Source organism: Sesamum indicum, linkage group LG12 (assembly GCF_026168435.1).
Source record: "Sesamum indicum cultivar Baizhima isolate 11 linkage group LG12, ASM2616843v1, whole genome shotgun sequence".
Taxonomy (NCBI): domain Eukaryota; kingdom Viridiplantae; phylum Streptophyta; class Magnoliopsida; order Lamiales; family Pedaliaceae; genus Sesamum; species Sesamum indicum.
This window is the reverse complement of record NC_142668.1, coordinates 10726917-10748784: the sequence shown is the minus strand read 5'-3', so window position 1 is coordinate 10748784 and position 21868 is coordinate 10726917. Positions and strand designations below refer to the sequence as shown.

At 32.5% G+C, this 21868-nt stretch overlaps 2 protein-coding genes across 2 annotated transcripts; both read right to left on the bottom strand.

Moving 5' to 3' along the window:
• Nucleotides 1-3144: 3144 nt before the first annotated feature.
• LOC105165540 (ras-related protein RABB1c) lies at nucleotides 3145-6781 on the bottom strand. The gene is made up of 6 exons (XM_011084593.3): nucleotides 6471-6781; nucleotides 5429-5568; nucleotides 5115-5197; nucleotides 4148-4352; nucleotides 3952-4020; nucleotides 3145-3477 (listed from the first exon to the last, which is right to left on the bottom strand). Exons 1-6 carry the CDS (start codon nucleotides 6514-6516, stop codon nucleotides 3385-3387), a joined length of 636 nt encoding a protein of 211 aa, XP_011082895.1. The 5' UTR covers nucleotides 6517-6781; the 3' UTR covers nucleotides 3145-3384.
• A 1337-nt stretch (nucleotides 6782-8118) lies between these two features.
• Nucleotides 8119-12696, bottom strand: LOC105165541 (subtilisin-like protease SBT5.3). Its single transcript, XM_011084594.3, has 11 exons — nucleotides 12494-12696; nucleotides 12267-12376; nucleotides 12073-12170; nucleotides 11802-11966; nucleotides 10754-10862; nucleotides 9920-10454; nucleotides 9741-9838; nucleotides 9387-9632; nucleotides 9115-9229; nucleotides 8824-9037; nucleotides 8119-8731 (listed from the first exon to the last, which is right to left on the bottom strand). Exons 1-11 carry the CDS (start codon nucleotides 12572-12574, stop codon nucleotides 8193-8195), a joined length of 2310 nt encoding a protein of 769 aa, XP_011082896.1. The 5' UTR covers nucleotides 12575-12696; the 3' UTR covers nucleotides 8119-8192.
• Between the last annotated feature and the right edge of the window lie 9172 nt (nucleotides 12697-21868).

Genomic DNA, 21868 nt, shown 5'->3' with positions numbered 1-21868 from the left:
TTGGTAGCAAACTGACAACTCACCTCTGCTGCGCATCATTAACTACTCCCGTCAATTTCTAGTCTTTTCGTCTCGGCCCACCTACACCTCCACTTCTCTTGATTTGTATGCACACTTAATTTAAAACTTTTTTAAATTATATATTTTAATTTGAATAAAAGAATGCATAATAAAAATTTATATTTATTTTTGATTAATTTATTATTGATATATTATAGATTAATTAATTTTTTATGATTAAGTTATCCTTATAACATCTTCGCACATTAATCATATAAGCACGTATATTTTCACCGTTATAAGAGTAGTTTAGTAAAAAAAAATTTTGCTCGATCTGCAATAAGTTTGTAATAAGTTGATTGAGGTAAATATTAATTTGTATTCATTTTTTTGTTAATATTTATACATTCAATGAAATTTATGTAATTGATGAACCTATTTGTTAGACGAAATCAAACTTTAGAAATACTAAATATAATTTTTCAAATCACAAATGGAGTGAGGATTGAGCTATCCCACTGAGTGCTGGTCTCGAGTGTGTATGTTGGGTAAGTTTATGTATTATGAGTGTTGTGTATTTGTATTACTTGTGTTGTGGAGACCTTGCTGGTGTATGCTTGACCTTATTGTGTTTATATATTAGTGCAGTGTGACGTTTGAGAGTTGTTCTTTCATAGTAGATTGTTGTTTATTTGTTATGAAGATCTCATCTTCGAAAGTCTTACTTTTTGGGGTACTATGGGTTTATTAGATTTGTTTGTCTGGGATTGCAAGGATTACTATGAGCGTTTTTGTGTTGTTTCCTATTATAGGATGCAGGAAATATATTTTTAATAATAATAAAATAACAAGAATACTACTGAGTTTTTGTGATTTAGCGTATTTTTGGGAGACAAAAACTCATTGTTCATAGTCAAAAGATTTTTTTTTTATATTATATTTATATATGTATATATGCATATATATTTTCTACATAGAAAATCCAAAATAAAAAAGACGCACAGATAAAGTACAAATAAATGTAGACAAACATTTGGGTGTTTTGTCCCATCTCGAAAACGATCCAAAAAGAAAACCAAACATAGTGCCTCAACCTTATACTAATACACAACCATCATATAATCGCACAACACAATATATATACAAATTTCTACTAAAAGAACAATAATTGCAAGAATAAAAAAGTAAAAGTATTTGGTGGATAAATGAAGATGCATGGCTAAGGTCCACAAAATGTGGCCTCTTTATTATTTATTATTATTAGATAAGAACACATTTTATAAGATAAAGTGTACATTTAATTGTGAGAGTTGAACCGATTTCCACATATAATTTGACAAGTACATTGACTTTTATTTGAGCCCACATCCACACACTTAATACTTTTGGGCATCTTACTTGCTGGGTATTGGCCTAGGACCTTCAATATGCAGTCTTGCAGTCCACTCGAACCGCACGGACCATCCCTAGGAATTGGGGGTGCTGGGCAATAAGGAAATTGTCCTGACCAAAAAATTATCAATATAAGTTTCATGCCTTGTTTTGAAAAAATAAATAAATAAAAAATATTCATGTAAATTACCCATGGATGGAGTGAAAAGAGCTAGCAAGACTGTTGCACCTAGCATCAAGATAATTGAAAAACTCTTCATCTTTTTCTAACTTGAAGATGATGATGAACTGTGGTTGAGTTGAGGTTAATGTTTTATAGGTGTTCAAAAATCAAATGTTGACATGTTCTCATAATCTAATATTATGAGATTGCACATAGTTTCTATTTTTTTTGTTTTGTTTGGTAAGAATTTTAATTTTACTTACTCGTAGGTTAATATGAATTATTTGAATCACACGCACCAAAAAATTGATAAAACCTACCAAGTATGTATTGTATGGTAAGGGAAGACTTGGGGATTAGAGATTAAGAGCAGATTTTTTTTTAAAGCATAAATTATTAATGAAATCAATTTAAAGAATTATTTTAAGTGATAAGATGTAGTTACCAATTAATTGGAACGAATTAAAATTGAGTAAATCGCAACATTATAATGAGAAAATTAATTCTTAACGTCATTTTTCACCACAATATAGTAATCTGCGTGCTTTAGAAACTTAAATAGGAATAGGATGCAATAAAGAAGAAAGTTTAGATGCAGGAAATAATTTTAAAATAAATTTAAAAAATAATGAAATTATATATATTAGATTGTTTGAATGATAGTCAAACTTTTAATAAATACCACATTATTTCTCTTCAAAAGCAATCATCGTAGAAGAGTATTTTGGTAGTTTACAAAATCAAACATATATAAATGTTATCTACCAAAACGTCTGTCCATAAGTTAGAGACTAAATCAATACTATGGTGTTGTTAATACATGGTAATAATAATAAAAAAAAGGATGACATCCAAATTAATTTATGTGATATTATTTTTGTTGAAGCTGTCTTGTGTTGTTTTTACCGACTTTGTGTGTTGGTGTGTACTATTTTTTTGGGGTCTTTGGATTTCATTGTGTGGGTTAGGGGCCATCATGGTTGGGTGTTAGTTTAGTGGATAATGAAAGTGGCATCATTCTGTTGTGAGTTCCCTGATTGTGCAGATATGTGTTGACGTAGGTTTATTGAATTTAATTTTTATGTTGTTCGATTGTGGTTGGAGTGTTTGTGTTATATTCTGGTAAGAAATTCTTTGGAGCAGCGTTGTACATATTTAATAATAAAAATTAAATGGTAATGTGTGTGTGTTTGGAATGAGGGAACTGAACAGCTCCATAGAAAATTAAACATAAGATTGTTATATGGAGAGAAAATACATCTTTAATAATAAAATAATAACGAGAATTGTATCTTTCTTCACTTAAAGTTCCTTCTTTCTCCACCATACCAACTCACCAGTCACCATTTTTGCTACTACCACAACCAAACCGAGTGCCGCTTGAATGGGCTCTCATCAACCGTCAAAGCTAGCACCATCTCAAATTTCTTCATGAAAACACCATCTTTGCCAACTTTACCACTACTCCCCACCTTTCTTGATTCAAGAATTACTTGTAACAAATGGTGAACTAGTAAGGTAATGTTCTAATGGCATAGCTTACAACATCGATAAATCTTATTTCGGAGCTCTATAAAGGACACATGAAATTCATGACTAATCAATAGCAAGTTAAAATATCCACGTATTCTTACCCATTAACAATCTTTCTGTTACATTAAGACAAATTTCATTGTCCTGCAAACAAGAATAAGAAATAAAATGACGAACAAGAAGGCATGGGGAAGAACTATTTAGAAAAGAATGAACAATCATAGAAAGATCTGATCCTTTTTCCTGTGGGTGTAATAAACCATATCAAGATCTGTTTAAAGCATCCATATCAACTTTCAGCTACAGCAACCTCCTCCTTGAGAAGCAGCGCCATCTCTTCCCAATGATGGTCCTGGGATTCCTCCATATCCAACTTTGATTCCATATGACTGTAAATAGCAAGAAAGACGTATTAATGTCATCCTAGACAGTTCATCATTCAAAAAATGCAGTAAAACAACTAATAGTGTTTATGGTTGCTTGAGAAAGCAATCAAATTAAGTGACTGGTTTATGTTGTAAAACATATGCCAAAATTTTCCTTTTAGTGGAAAACAGCAATTCAAGAACAGTATTTTGGTACGATCCGTCATAATAATTTAAACAAACAAATCATATAAATGAAAGTAACAGTTTTACATATTGCACAATATCTACATTACTATAGTTCATCCTGGGAGAGTATTTTCCATCATTTTCATGGAAACACAGAGATGCTCTTTTCCACAAACTTAAAAAATAAGTAAATAGGCAAACCACAAAGCAGAACATCTTCAAGAAAATTCAGTGCAACTAGCACAAATCGTGTCACATTGCAAGAGATCTGAAGAAAAATCCACACAATTAGCTCAAATGATAACACACCTCATTAGACACATCAAAAACTCCATCCTGAATTTTCTTATAGATTGTTGAGGCAGTCTTTATAAATGCCTGCAAAATAGAACATGGTCGCAATAAACTCAGGACAACATAAAAGATGATATCAAACTTCATGGTCAACTACTGCAAAGATTTTTATACTGGGGATTGACTAATGGAAAAGGTAAAGGTTTATCACCTCCTCAACATTTTGAGCTGTTTTGGCAGAAGCCTCCATGAATATCAAGCCATGCTCCTTAGCAAACTGCTCTCCTTCCTCAATGCTTACAGCTCTTCTGTGAGCCAGATCACACTTGTTTCCTATCAGCATTATGGTCATGTTCGCATTTGCATGCTGCCTTGCATCTTCCAACCAGCTTGCAAGGTGGTTAAAAGTTTCCCTCCTGAAGAAGTGAAAATTCAGATCATTGAATTTAGTGTGATACATGAAAAATACTATACATAGAGAGATTGGCGACACCTGCAATAACAGAATCAAATATGCACGAAAGAGACAGCAAGATTTACAATACATTCCAAATGCATTCTCAACTATGATAGCTTTTATGTCATTCAGTGCTTCTACTCTTTTAGTTTAAGAAAACCAACTGCAAACAACACCACAGATTAAAATGAGAAAATATCATATCATTTCAGTGCAGCACTGCAGTTCATGGGATACAATGTTGGGTGGATTCTTATAAAAATTCTGGAAGCAGATGTTACGGGAACCATGTAGATAAATTGGCATCTATTTCTCACAAAAACCACTTTGGACTACTTAATGACATGTAATTACTATGACAAACATAATATGTTACACTCACTATCGTTATGCAAGTGATCTGAAGCAAATAAGCCACATCAACATGGATTCATTAGTTCATCCAAAAGAACTGCATTCAAAGGGTAGTTTAAACTTATTTTATGAAATATAGTTAGTTACCAAAAGTTCCTGATAGAAAAACTTCCCAATGTTTTAGAATGCAGTCATGAACTCAGATAATTTTGTTGTGAAAAGGTGGACAAAATTGAACCACCACATGTCCACATGAAAGTAAGTTGTTTCTACACACATTTCAGTCAATCCTTAGAATATATGAAAATAAGAGCATACTTTTCCGCCCCTATTATGTAGTTTCTAAATATTTAAACATAAAGAATACCTTGTAATGTCATAAACAAGAAGTGCCCCAGCAGCACCCCTGTAGTAAGACCTCGTAATAGACCTGAATGATTCTTGACCAGCCTGACATCATAAAGGGATGACTAAAGATGTCATTAAATTTAAAGAAAGTATATTTACAAAAGATGGTAACATATGACAATGAAAAGTTTTTGCTTGTCAGAGCTATATTATTTCACTTATTCTGCGTATTGATAACACTGGCTATTGGCATATGCAGGTTAATATTGGTATTTCCATATCAAAAAATCTCGAAGTTATATCAAATTAAGGCATAAGGAAGGTAAGACAAACTGTGTCCCAAATCTGTAGCTTCATTGGTTTGTTGTCAATTGTGACCATTCTAGCCCCAAACTCGACACCGATGGTCAAGTCATGAACTGGCTGAAACCGTTTGTCTGTAAACTGAAGAAGCAAACAGGATTTCCCAACACCTGCAAGAAATATTCTAACTGATGAGTTCTACTCTTCTGTCAGCCATTTAATAAGATCATTTACTTCTATCTCTTGCATATCCAATAATGCCAAAGAATATACATCACTTTAAAACCAAGAGAAACTAATACAAGTGTGATTGCAACCCATAATGTCCAGTAAGGAGAAAAATTCAACAAGAAATGACCTAACAGTACTATATGCTTCATTTCCTTTGTGCTATATATTGGTTAGATCGTATTCAAAGCTTCTACTAATTTTTTAGAGTTCAGCCAAGTGAATGTAATAAGTCCTAAAACGCAAGTTACGCAACTCATTTTTTTCAACCGCCCAACCCCCATAGGAGGGGAAATCGACACCTTCGCCAACAATCATAAAGCAAACTCCTCACTTCTTCAGAAGATCTTTTTCAACTTGATATACACCCTCTCTAAGAACCAAAATATCTCCATCTTAATCCACTCCAACATAATAAAATGACAACTTTCAAATAATTCAAAGCATACTCTACTTAATTGGTCCTGTTAAGTCTTATTCATTATTATAATTCTTGATTCAAATCGTCACCAAGTATGAATGTATCTAGAATAATATTGCTTAGATAATTAAAGATCAAATAGCTACTGCATCCTGAAATTCAAACAAAGCCCCCCTTCCTTCCAGATCAATGGACAACCAAATAAAAGTCAACAACAATAATCACTTCCAGATCAATAGACAACCAAATAAAAACCACAACAATTAATCACCATCACTTGCGCACGGGGAAGGAAACCACAAAAAATTAAAAAAGCAAACAACAAACAAAACCCTAAAAAAATAAAAATCACATAATACCAACAAAAAGCAATTAAATTAACATAATTAAACAACGAATAATTAAAAAAATACACATACTTACCGGTATCCCCGATGATAATGTACTTGAAAAGGTAAGCATAAGACATGGTTTTTCCGGATCAAACTCCGAAACCAAAAAAAAAAATTAAAACAAAAACGACTGATGGATTACAGACAAGTTTGCGCTGAATATATATGGAAGAAACAAAGGATTGAAGACGAAAGAAGAAGGATAGAGGAGGGGCTAATCTCTTTTTCGTTGTTGTATTATCGCTTCTCGGTGTTTGTGGGAATTGGGGAAGAAGCGCAGAATAGATCAAATGCTATGAGCTGTCGATGTTGCTTAGTTGGAGGGAACTCTTTTTAATTCGCATCAATACACAACTAATTACTTCTCCAATAAAGCTATTCCTTTTAATTCTCCTAAACTATTTAATATTCATATCAATTATATCTTAATTATACTGCAAATATTATTATATTTATTATTTTTTAAAAAATTATACATCAATCACACAAATTTAATCCGGACCAGAGGCTTCAAATAGATAATTACATGAAAGTAGAATTCAAGTAGAAGCAGATAATGAATTAATAATAAGTACTATATAAAACTAATATATCACACCTTGGATTGAACTTGTAATCAAGAATTACGAGTTGTATTAGATCCAGCCATTGAATAAAAATACTTAAATAAGTGGGATTTTCGACCCATGTGAATGAATAAAAATTTGTATTTGAAAATCAAAATAAAAGAAAATATAATAAATTAAAAGTATATTGATAAATTAAGAATTTGCAGTACAATTTCTAGGTACTATCCTCTTATTCTTGTCTTCGAGACCAAGAAACGTGGGAGTCGACAAGTTGAGGACAGAACCACCACCTTGGACTTCTTTGAAGCTGCATCTCTCTCTCTCTCCCTCTTTCTCGTATCACAATTTCAATCTTATTTAGTATCAAATTTAAATAATTAATCAATAACTATTATTATCATATAACTATAAAGTACTATTAAACTGGACTAATATCTATATATTAATAGGACTTGAATTTATGACTTTTGGTCGTGGGGCCTTATCTTTCGCGGATTTATTTGATTTCTTTATTGTGTTTTTTCTTTCTCTCTTATTTTAGTTTTTTTTTAAATTATATTATAATTATTTTGTATTTCTAAAATTTATCCATTGTTCACTGTAAGTTCAATAGATACGTTAAAGTAGATGTTTTTTTTTAAAAAAGTACTTAACTTTTTACGAAATATTAAAAGGATTTTGATATTATAATTTAAATTTTTAATCACTCTAGTTCTGTGTGCAAGAGGATGCTAGAGTATATATCAATGATGTCTTACCAAATGTTTGAGTGGCATCACTGGTGGTTAAAGTTAAGATTGAGTGTAAGGTTTTAAGAACAAGTTCGACATCATTTGTTTTAGTCATATGAAATGTGTGGATATTTATCTCATTTTATGTAAATATTTATCTTGTTTTTTATTTGAATTATTATAATTTATTTATTATTAATAGTCATATAGATAGAGTTGAAATATTATTCCGTATATCGAGATAAGTTATTATAATTTATTTACGGTGATTAGTATTAAAAAAAAAGGGATGCTAGTATATGTAAACCATTGCTTCTTTGTGATCAGACAGCATGATGCCACACACATGTAATAAGAGATTCAAGAACAAAATTCAGCGGAGCATGAATAGCCAATTGGCTTAACTTCTATTTGTAAGAATTTCAATCCCACAAATGTCACAGCAGTAAGCTCCTATAGTTGTTTCACCACAATTGGACTTCTTACATAGTGCCTACCATCAGACCATATCAACTGCCCAAACACATAGTCCTTCACTGCACCACCAGGTTTCTTTACCTGTAGAGTGACCCTGAAGCGTTTCTCCTCTCCAGCTCTTTCAAATTTCAGGCTATCCGGCTCTACGTGAACCGATATCCCATGTGGGCTGCGCACACGAGCTCTATAGGTACCTGGCGAACCGACATTCTTTACTTTTCTAGTCACGGTGACCGAGCCGGTGAGGCCGGGAACAGTGATGGATGGATAGTTCAAGTCGATGAGCCTAATGGGCTGAGGGCATGCATATGGTTCTTCTGAGAACAACTGGATTTGAGTTTGGTTGTAGCCGAGGGCGCATAGGAAGTTCAAGTAATCGTTTGCTCCTAAGTCGTAAACCAGTCCAGGGTCCATTGCACGGTTAGGCTGCACATGCCCTCCTCCGTAGTTCAACGGTGTGGCTTTCAAGTAGGATGCATCTGTCAAGGGCTTCAATGTGTTGTCACGTGTTCGTGCTGCAAGAAACCGGTAAGAGAATTTGTGATTATTGGATCGAGGATTCAACGACGTGAAACTTTGTAAGTTTTGAGGAGATCTTGAGCATTACCAGTGGTCATGATGGCAGATTTAATAGCTGCAGGGCTCCAATTTGGATGGAGGGTCTTCAAGAGGCCGACGACTCCAGAAACATGAGGGCATGACATTGATGTGCCTGACACTGAGTTGAACAGAACACGTCGTTTGTCAAAGTCTTGATTCGTTGGTGCTTGTGCTTTCGTATAGGCAGCTATAATGCTCACTCCTGGAGCAGTGATATCCGGCTGGAAACAAAATTCTACTGATCAGTACTATAGACGAAATTGTAACAACCTCTGTCTTGTGGAAATTGAAAAGAGACCTTTAGGATTTCTGGTGTGATGGTATTTGGTCCTTTGGACGAAAACGCTGCCATGAACGGAGCTGGTTTTGTGTGCAACTGAGTTGTTGCTTTTGTAATGTAAGCCACGGGAGACCTGCCAACATATTCACTACGTTTCATTTGAAGGAAGCGAGACAAAATATCATGAGAAAAATGAGGATCATATACAAGATCTATGTACTATTGCCCATCAACATTTTAATTATAGAATTCTTGAAGAATGCAGGTATAAAAATGGGAGGTGTTCTAACCGTGTCGATTTGATATAAGAGAAAAGAGCAAGGCCATCAGTGTAATTGATCTGTGAAGCAGGAAGGACGTGAGGATCAGCAAGAATTTCATTGCCTGAGATCTGATTGTTGGCTAAAACCATTCCTACTGCTCCAGCCAAGGCAGCTTGCTCGCCTTTATCGACCCTTGCATTGTCTCCCCGTAGACAGACCAAGATTTTGCCCTTCACCTTTGTAGGGTCCAGAGTTCCAGCTTTACACAGAGCGCTGCATTAGTACAAAACGGTTTACTGTTGTCAGTCTTAACTTTGTAATGAAGTTAACAAGCATAGTTTCAGGAGAAATCTGCAAGAATGAGGTTGATCGTGTCCTTACGCTTCATCTGCTGATGCATTTGCAGCTTTGGCATATCTGGCAGAGATAATTGGGAATGACTTCTTTTTCAGCAATGATTTAGCTGAAAGGCTTTCTCCCTGTGAAGCAACAAAACAGTTTTCTTCAAGTGAACCTCACATTAAAGGAGTTGAGAAAGTAGAACAGAACAATAGACTGACTCTGAAGCGCATTTTGTTTCCCAGTACAACGTAACTAGGAAACTGGCGGTCCATGGTGCTTGCCCCAACCGTAATCTGCCAGGGTGCGACATTCGAAACAGTACCAGCATCAGGTCCCGAATTACCAGCCGAGCAAACGACGACAATGCCATGTTTCACTGCGTGAAACGACCCAATGGCAACGCTGTCATTGTAAAACGGAACAGGATCTCCTCCAAGAGAAACCGATAGCACATCAACTCCATCGTGAATGGCTATATCAAATGCAGCCAAGATATCTGCATCAAAGCATTCGTTGCCCGCCACAGGAGGCCAGCACACCTTGTAAGCAGCAACTCTTGCTCTTGGTGATCCTCCTTTCGCCGTTCCATTGCCAAACCCAAAAACACTCGCTCGAGACACAAAATTGCCACCAGCTGTCGATAAGGTGTGCGATCCATGGCCTTCAGTATCGCGTGGCGAGTCAAAGGTGGAATTGAGCGGTCCCACAACAGCACTATATCCTTTGTTGAAGTACCGGGCTCCAATGAGCTTCCTGCAGACGGCAACTAACACAATGTCAGGATGATAACACGTATATTAGGTGTTAAATGTTACATAGCACATATTTATCAAGACATTTCAGTTTTCATTTCATTTTCAGAAAGTAATAACCAAGTTTGAACTGGCAATTTATTCAGGCAATTCATATGTCCCATAAAGCTGTCAATTTTAGGACAAGTCACTCCTATAGTGAATGGGATCTCAAAATTGCAATGTACTCAGGAAACAAACATGAATTTCAAGAGGAGCTGTATGAATGAAGTGAAAAAAAATTGTATGGATGAATATAACCTGTTGCAATGAAAGCTGGGATCCACATCATTTTGGCAAATTCCCCTCCACTTCAATGGAACCGGTCCCATTTGTTCATCGCTAAAGCTTTTCGACTCCGGCCATACACCTATTTCAATTGCACAGCCTATGAAAGTGAGAATACACCCAGAAAGAGGCTCTTTGCAGCGGATTTTTAACAAAGCGAGAGAAAGAAGGGACATAAAATGATATACACAACCTTACAATTTGCTTAATGGTGAGATCTTGAACATTTAACTGTTTTCTCGGTCCAGTTACTTACATTGCTATTAACTGTCTCAGTTTTAGCAAAACCATGTAATTCCCACAGCAACTTGCTTCATGGCAATACAACATCGACACATTATGACCCTCCAATTCCAGCAGTGTTCCGTTGATACTTGTACATAGAATACTCTGTAGTGCCTCTGTGTTGCTACAAATTTATCATATATTCCAACGTTTTAGGTGTTCTCAGAACTGCATAGCTAAAGGGTCTTCATACGGCATGCATAGCCACCAAGCGTATGAGAAAAACGGATTCAAACCATCCGAGAAACGAATCAACCTTTGCTAATAAAACAACTATTTTTATCAGCTCATGGGGTCAACCCTGAGATAATTTTTTATCAAGAAGGCTACAGTTACCAGAACATTTTGTCGAACGTGCTAGTGGTTGGCCATGTACAGCACCCAATGAGATATGGGGAAGCATAAATCTCATATAAAACTATACAACTTTGGCTCCATAACCCCACACTTCCATTACTCTAATTTGCGGAACGTAAACGACAAGTTGTCTTACATCAAACAAGTCAATGATGCAGATGCAAGTTAATAATAGCCACATTTCTTGCCCACAAAGTGCCAAACACTGATGGGAGCAAACAATAAAATTATTATAGAACCAAACAGATTCATGTTGGATACTATCTAAACAATAAACCGAAGAAAAGAAGCCGATAGCCTTGGACTAAATTTAACTGGTATTCATACTTCAGATAAGATTTTCAGAAGAATAACACTGTCTTGGCAAGATAAAACTGACCGGTATCAAGATTGCCAATAATCGTATCTTCGCCGAATCTAGCCTTCTTCCACAGAGAGCTGGCACTGATTTCTCCATTGTTCTCCAGCCCAAGAAAATCCCATGACCTCGTTGTGTGTAATTTTCTTCCTTGATTCAAGAATACTGAGACAACCTTGGGATGCTCTGTCATATCAGGTTATACACAAAAACCACAGTGATCGCATAAGAATCAATGTGAAACTTTTCAGAAATCATAGGTAAAAACATTGATTTCTCCAAAATAACTTACTGGAAATTTGAACTGCTTCTTCATCTTCAAGGGATGCAGCAAATCCATTGATGTGTCTAGTGTATGAGTAGAAAATGGCATCTCTGGCCTTACCAGAACTGTAAAAGATGAAGATGGGATGATCAAGAAAGTTCAAATGAGTAAGAAATGAACCAAAAACTCAATCTTGAATATTTTTACAAACTCAGCAATACCTTCCCAAGAATGATCCAAGAAACTCATAGTGGGACTCTGTTACTCTATCATAATCAGAGGATGTGACTTGAGTTCCATGCGAATGAGCTCCCAAGTACACCACATATGACTGGCGCAAAAAGAGCGGAAATCAAGAAAGCAAAAAACCAAAATTCACACCCTATTATCATTATCCACTACAAAAATAAGTACTGGAAACAGGCAGCCAGGGCTATAAAATGCTTACCTTTTTGGTGGCAAAAGTGGGTCTAAGCAATAGTGTTAGAACAAGTAGTGAAAGGAGGTAAGCATGAGTGTTTGTTCTCATTGCTTCTCCTTTTCTTGACGCTTTTTTTCTTTTTTTTTTCTCTATGATGATGAACTCCAAAAATCTTCCACCCCTTCCCTCCCCCTCTTGCCCACCAAAGATAATATAATGGGCACTCCCTCTTGGGGCTGCAGGGTTGCTATTTAAAAGTTGTTGGTGCTGTGGTGTTGACCTTACAATGGGTAAAAAGATGAGAATCTCATCATTGTTTGACTTGATTTTTAAGGATAGCTGCTGGTGGATGTAATTCTTAGGAGGTCCCCAAGTCTCAACGAAATTATATAATTATAAATTTACACAATAGTGAATTTGCATGGTTTTTTTTATATCATCGGGTAAAACTGTATCAGCACAAAAGTTTTGAATGTTCTAGAGATAATCATTAACTTTGAACGCCCATCAGATTTTTTGACAAGAATTTTTGTACACACACATGAAATTTATATTGTGGTAATTTAGTGTAAATATACAACATTTGTTGTTTTAGTGCCTGTAGAATAGAAGCAAAAGCTGCCAACAATCTTGAGTGGGATAAAAAAGGCCATACCTCCATGAAGTTCACATGGCCCGGTGAGGTAATATGATATGATGTAATTAGGCATCTTTGCCAAAACAAACAGTTCAATCATGATACACCAAAGAGAGTACCAAGATAGTGAAATCTAACCTCCATAGACCAAAACCTAACAAAGAAGAAAATAACTCACACCCATACGAGATCTGTTGTCAGATTTGAATTATTCACATAATAAGAACAAATCATTCACCGTGTAGAATCAATCACATAACAAGTACAGTTATATTTGTTATATGATTGATATGATACAATCCAACGTGATTCAAATATGAACTGGTCCCGACCTTTTATCCAAATCTAACCTAAATTAACGTGTGCAACACACTAAGATGATGTCTTGTAAACCCCATAGAGGTTAAGGTAGTAACACACAGATCCAGTGGGTACTAATGCACCAAGGAAAGAGCCACTGTCTTGCTCAGTGACACTTCAACATCATGGCATGAGGACCACCTAAGCTACCCCATTTAACCAAACAATGCCATTACCTATATTTCGTTCTTGTATTTACTTTGAGGATGATTTGTCCAGTAGTTATGTTGCACCAACATGAATATTATACACTAAACGCCTAATTACACTTTTTTAAGTATAGAAATTAAAATTATAAAATAATATCTGTAATCTTTCAAACATTATTAAGATAAAACAAAAAACGTTGTTTTATACATAATTCATGCTACACCTTAATGTTTTATACATGAGGTGTATGGATGATCGCCAAGCAGACTATGCGTTGATCATCCAACTACCTAATGCAGCATCTACAAGATCAACTGGTATATATATATATATGTATATATTATTCGAAGAAATAAACTATTATTAATTGAAATAACTCAATTACAATCATTCTTGTCAAATAAATAAAATCTAAACAACACCTACTATTATAATAGACAACATATATATTTAAGGTCATGGAGCTTCAACTTAACCAACTGAGGTATGCTTCATTGGCAAGCCGATCGATGTTAAGAAGAGTGAAACATAATCAAGTACTCTTACTCTTGCTCCAAATAATCTGTATTTTACTAATTTTAAACGCATCGAATATATTTGTCTTAAAGTGAATTTTTTCTACATGTGTTTGATCCGTTAAAATATATATATATATATATATTCGAGTATCTGATAAGAATCCGATTCTTTTTTTTAAAAAAAAAAAAGGAAATTAGTAGGAAAATGGAAGATTTAGAAAAGAAAAATGATGATAAGGGTGGTGTTGACAAAGAGCATGTGGGCATTCCTTAGAGGGTCCATCTTTAAAATTATGGACGGTTGTTCACAAAGTAGAGGGACCCATCCTTTTGTCACCGATTCTCAACAAGTCTTAGGCTCGCTCCCTAATTGGAACTCTCACCATCAACCATAAATTACAATCCACTTGTTTAAGATTAGTTATAATTATAAATAGCTTTTTGCATTTCAAAAATTATAAATACTTTTGTGGACTAATTATCGTCTAATAAATATTTTTTTATAATGAGTTGTCTTTAGACAATCGTTAATTTAATAAAGGTATTTGTAATTTTTCAAATAATGAGAAGTATCTGTAATTATGGCAAACTTTAGAAGAGTCCGTTGTAATGTATCATAAAATTAATTTTCGATTACAGTGATAAAGGGTGTTTGATAACTTTTGGGATTAATTACACGTAGATCCTTTTTAAAAATGCAAAATTACACTTTTTTTCAAATAAAAAAAAATGAAATTACACTTGCACCCCCTTCGAAAATTCTCCGTTTACACCTAACCTTCTTCTATTATTGTTTGAACAAAAAATATTGACGTCAGTAAAAAATAATTACATAAATTTTCAATTTTGCCCTTCATTTCACTATCCTATGTGTATCTTAGTATATATATGGAGTAAGGTTAACACTATTTTATTTTTTTTATTATGAGTACAAAATTATTATATAGGAATGTTAAATGGGGAATAAAATTAGAATTTTATTATATAATTTTTTTACTAACATCTGCATTGTTCGTCGAAATATGAACGAAAGTGGGTCAGGTGTAAATATTGAATTTGAGGAGTAAGTGCAATAATAATTTTTTTTGGAGAAAAAGTGTAATTTTTCATTTTCAGCGGAGGTCTAATTGTAATTAATCCTAATTTTTAATTTAAGTTAAAATTTAAAATTCTTAACCAATTATATTGTGAAAAATTATTTAAATAAAAATAATTATACTATAGTTAATTATTTGAAAATGAGATAAAACTCTTATAGAGGTTTTCCTAAAATTGGGATTTGGGGGGGTAGGGGTATGAAACAGCCTTTGGAAAATTCCAACAAAAGGCCGCATTATAAGCTTAAGGTCAAATACTTGGGATTCGGTTCCCACTACCTGACTCTACACCCCAAAATACACCCAAATTAAAGTTTGTGAAAATTGACAACTCATTCTTTTTTAATATATATTGGATAAATTACAGCTATTTTTTCTTATATTTGATATAATTTTAAATATATTTTTATTATTTCAAAAATTATAAGTACTTTCTGATTTTAACGTCTATCTAACAACAAATACGTTTTATAATCTCCGTTAGTTTTTTATTTAATTGTTATGGTGAACTGACCAAAATATTATTTTGGATTATGAATTATAATTTTATGTATTTTTAAAATTTATAAAAAAAATTATGGACTAATATGCCCTATGGATTATTTACTTTACCCACTCTCAAAATTATTTACATTTTTTTCAAATTCTTTTTTTAAAAAAAAAAGCAAAAAGGGTAAAATAGTAAGTTATATATCACCATCTATGGACTATATAATTATAGGGGATCGGGTACCGTAACTTTCCAAACAATGAGGTAACTTTCTAAATAACAAAAAGTATTTGTAATTATATTATTTTGATAAATATCCAAAATTTATATCAACAACCATTTTTCAAATAACAAAAATACTTTTTTCATATAAGTTCGTCGTTCATTTCTCGAAATTGAATTTTGATTAAACGTCTAATTTCTTGCAATACAAAAATCGATCGAGATAATTTGGATTCGATCCAAATTTTATTCATTTACATTGTTCGTAACAAAATTCCGACCCTACGATCCGAATTAAAATATTATCACTATAAAACAATTAAACTATAAGTAATTTTAATTCCAGTGGACATGCGAACATTTATTTTAATTGCGCATATTTATTATTTCTTGACGTAGAATCTAAAATTGGACATGACATTATTGATAGTCGTGGAGGGGTAGTGACCCGTAGACCTTAGTTTTTAATATTTTTGTGTACTGTTTATTGGGATAATAATAGACATTATTAAATGAAATGAAATAATTTAAATATAAGCAAGAAAAGAAAATAAAATGAAATGGCGTAATTCTAATTGAGGTAAGAGAAGTTGGAAATAGGAAAGGGCACATGGGCGCACAAATACGCGGGGGCGTATAGACGGCTGAGATCGCGCGGGACATTAATGGCGGAAGACACGCAACGCCAACATTTTCTTTCTTACATCTCAAGCTGTCCGTTTTTGTGGTTTTTTTTTGCAATTTTCGGTTTTTTGAGGGTGTTTGGTTATATTTATGTATTAAAAAAAATTAAATTTATAGGATGTTTTAAAATGTATGACAAATTAAATTTTGCTCCAAAAATAAATTATTGGTGTTTGGATGAAATAAATGTCAAATCTCATCCACACTTCTGAGATTAGTTTTAATTATATAAAAGTACACTTTGAGGTGTAATGGGGTCCAACAACACCATAATGGCGTGTTAGTATAAATAGATGAACTATGAACCAATAGAGTCAGGTCTGTCGGGCTGATTGGAAGGGATCCGCCTCCTTAACTTTGGGCTCGAGAAAAAATATTTGAGGGAGCATCCCACCCTTCAGATTGTAATTATAATTTTAGTACAACCTCTATTTGGAGGCAAAATTTTATAAATACACCTCATAATTAAATTATATTGAACGGACTTATAATTTATAAAAAATATAAAATATTTGTACATGATCTTATGGAATGTCACTATACTTTATATAAAATAAAATTGTAAAACTTATAATATTACTTATAAGAGTTTTATAATACTTACAGATAAATTAAGAACTCGATAAATTTTTTGAATCCGGGAGCAAAAACCCAAATGAAAGATGCGGAAAATAAAATAAATTATAGTGAGAGTAAAATAATATAAATTTATATTTGTGGGGCTCAAACTCATAGTTCTTTAATCGTAAAACGTTAACCTCACTGGCAGAATCAAAGGAAAAATTAAAAAAGAATATATCAGAAGAGACATACAAAGATTTTAATGGGAACTCAAATTTCTTTCATCATAAAATTTCACAAAAATTATCACTAATAATGTATAATAAGCGACGATATTTTTTATTTTAAAATACTAATAATGTTTATAAATGTAATAATCAAAATACTTATTTTAAGTTCTCGCTATTACTTATTACTAATATTTATAGAATTAATAACAATTCTGTAACAACGCAAATATAATTTAAAGATAGTTATATCTATACTCCCTGATTTATAATTTATTTAATCATTTATTTTTGTTGATAAATTACACATACAGCTACTAAAAATATTAAAATTATTTATACAAATTACTCGTACTTTTTCAAAATTACATATATATTCTCAGAAAACATCAACAACTTTTTACAAATTATTTTTATCTTTTTACTGTAAAACCAAAAATATATAATTTTTATAAATAGATCATAGATCAAGAAAATAAATATAATTATTCGTATAATTTATTCAACACCGTGTCATTTTATCTCAAGGAATCTACAATACCAACAAAAAGTAAAAAGAACAGATCCCTTTTTCTCTCTCTTCCTTTCCCTTTTTTTTTTTCTTGATTACTTTTCATTTCCTTATAAAAAAAAAAAAGAAATATATGAAATATCATCCCTTTTAAATCAGCATGACATCACTCTTTCTGTTGTGGTCTCTCTCTCATCCAAATTATTAGGTTTGATGGGCTGGCTTTGAGTAATGCCCATTTTCTTTTACAGGAGATTTATGTGATTTCAATTTCGATCACTATTATGAATTATGATGTGGTTATCAAATTATAGTACGAGATAAAAAAAATATGGATTTTGTGGTTGCGGAGTTCTGTCATGACGTAAAAATTTGCTTTGTTATGTGTAATTTTTGTTGTGGACCGCTTTTTATAAGCATGAACGAGGATTGAAAAAGTTTAGACTCATTTCTGTAGGTTTTGAACAGTATGAACCGGTGTTACATTGATAATTTTGGTCCTAACGACTAATAGTTACAGGACCAAAATAATATCTATTACAGTGTGAATGAGATCAAAATTATCAACCCATGATTAAATTTATAAAAAAAAAGACCAAGCGTAAATTGTTCAAATAAGAACGAAATATATAAATAAAATAAGTTACGGGATAAAAATCGCTATAATCTAAAGTTACATATCCGAAAATATAATTTGAGGATTCTCATATTATATGTATGTGAAAAGAACACTCTGCGCTGCTTTACAAATAAATACAAGATGAGAATAGTGAAGGTCAAACCTGATAGCAACTGCAATCCCATCCACGTAATTTTTTTGGTCTTTTTTATTTTTTTTTAATATGCATTGAGCATAAAAATATTAAATAATTTAAATTATATAAGAAAAATAACAAAAATATCAGCATAATTTGGTGAGGTTTATTTATTTTTATATAAGAAAAATAACAAAAATATAAGAATTCTAACAAAAATATTGTAAGTCGCAGAGTTTCAGAAAAAAAAACAAAAAATAATTTCAAGCTGGAGTCGCAGGTAGCATCCATGACTGCAAGTCGTGGATGCTTTTTAATAATAATTAATAAAATAATTATAAATTTAATACTTTTTTAATTATAACAAATAGTAATGTTATAATTTTATTAATTAAAAAATACAATTAACTTCAAGTTGTGAATGCTAAGCATGACTCGATCGGAAAATTAAAAAAAAATTAAGGTCCACGATTTATAATATTTTTGTTAGGACTCTTATATTTATAATATTTTTATTATTTTTTTGTAAATAAAGCATTTTTTATATAATTTAGTTTTTTATTATTCAATGTTGTGGATTTGGTGATTATTTGAGGTTTTATATACAATCATATACATTACTCTACCGATTTATTTAGTTAGATTGATATCCGATCTAATCAGTTGTTTACTTATTTAACGAATTCCAAAAAAAAATAACTAATAATTAAATGAATCCAAAAAAATTAAATAAAATATAATAAAATATTGGGTAAATTACATGGACATCCCTTAAGATTAAGTTTAATACACAAATATTTTTTATCCGTTGTAGAGTTACAAATAGACTTAGACTTGTCTCGAAACCCATTTAAAGCTTCAAACCCGATCCATTCAGAACGGGTCGGGTTCAGGTCCCGAATTCGAATGCAATCCAGACCCATTGCTATCCCTAGCTTGGATTGATTGCTCTTAATTTTTTCTGTATTAGAATTAAAATATATTAATGTTTTGGTTTTGGATGAGTTGAGTGTGTGATTTCATTCAACAATTATGGGTTTAAAGTGAGGAAAACAGTGATGGGGGAACAGTGACAGGTGGATTGGCCCATACCAGTCAGCCCGCAAGGACAATTGGGCTACACGGGTGGGCCTCTTCGTTACAAAAAATGTGAATCCTATCCGAGAATAATATGGTAATGGTTTGTTTAATTCATGTGATATTATCAAGCATGATGAGATTGGGTAGGATGGAAAATAAAATAAAATAAAAATTAACATCATCATTTGTTATACATTGGTTTGATGTATCATAATTGTGACATCTCATATGATAAAATAATATGATATTTGGCCGAAAGGATTATAAAATATGACTAAACGTCTAGGTATCACTTTTTAAGTTATTTTTATTTTTACATTGTAGCTTGTGAATAATTACAAAAATTAAAATGCCTTCAAATATTTATTGAAATATAATTTTTAAAATAATAATTTTTGTGAATTTTTTTTTTTTCTGTATTCATGATGCGTGCGATTTTAGTACGGGTCTAGAGCTCTTGGATCTTAATGTTGGATTTGGGGTAATTGAGTGAAAGCTCTTGAAAAAGAGGACCTGTAAAACAAAGTATTGGCACTCTGATACTTAAGTTAGTCCCGAATTTAAGAATAGATAAAAGTAAAAAGATACATTATGATGAGAAATTATGATAAAAGTGAAGTTCCGTATGCAAGAGCACGAAATTAGAGTAATAGAGGAGCAGCAAAAAGAGTTCTAGAGTATCCAAGGAGAGAATTCCATTGGGAATACTCCCTGTATTTATAGAAGAAGAGTCTTTTATGCAAGAATCCGAGGAGGCGTATCTAGTGAGGAGGATCCAAGCATCCGGCGGAAAAGGTGGGATTTGGGGATAAGGCTCCTTCTTATCCATTTCTTTAGCAACAAGTCCCCGGATGAAGGGGGGCATTTTCTGCATGCAAACTCCTACCTGGTGATGAGTTCTTCCAAACTGAAGAGTCCAACCTCTTGCAGACACTTTTCTTCTCACCAACTGGCTTTGAAAGCCTCAGAGGGCTAGATTTTCTCCTTGGGCCATTTTTAACAAAGTAGGCCCCCTTACTTGACTGGACTGTAGGTGGGGGGCGCCTTTTTGGGTTGAGTCTAATGGGCCTCCCCTTTGGGCCGAATTAGATTGTAGAAGGTCCTCTTCTTGGGCCAAGCAGGGTGATTTGGGTGGGCTGTCTTTCCCTTAGGCTGATGGACCTATATTTAGACCTAGCATTTCTTCTTGGGTCAATTTCTTTTGGATCATACCATCAATTCATATAAAGCAAAATTTTAAAATAAATATTCAATAAAAAATAAATAAAATGAAAAAATAGTTTTATTCTAATTTTTTTTAAAGAAGTTATACAAGTATGGTGAATATTTTACTTTTAAAAACTTAATAACTAATTCAAATTCAAATATTTTTTATTAGTCTCAAAAAAATAAAGTAATATTTTTTTTATCATCTAATAATTATAATTTAAAGTATATTCGTTAAGCATGTATATATTTCACAATAAAAGAGCCAAAGTGAAAAAAATGGAAGAGCATATAAAGAAGAAAACTTTTAACCCTGCCTTAGATAATAGATGGGATATATAGCCCACATCTTAGATGGAATACACTATTCTATATTATGAACCAAACGTGTGATTATGTATGATAAATAATTTTATAATGTTTAATCATACGAATTAAATGAGATCAAAATTATGAATTATGCAAGTCGATGTAAGAATCGAATATTTTACTTTTAAGATGATATCGCCCTTCTTTTAACGCTAATGGTATTATGATTTGTTTTTGAATATACAAAGATTCTGGTTATGCTGCCGCACACTTACATGTCCTGCAACCAAAGACTACAGTGAAAATTGAAATTAGACTTTCTCAACGCTTGTTTTAATTCTACAAATTGTTTTATACTCTTTATAAATTTACAGAAGCACACCTCACTTGTTTAATCACTTAAATTCATAACAATCTAATATAATTTAGTAATTTTATTTTTTTTATTTAGATTCTATAACAAATTAACTGATTATAAATTGTTGAAGTATTTCAAATCGTTTGAAACTGCACGGATGAACTTATTTTAAAAATTAATAATTTTAATTTATTTTTTTTAAAGATAGCTACAGTGAGAATTCAATTTTGAAATTAG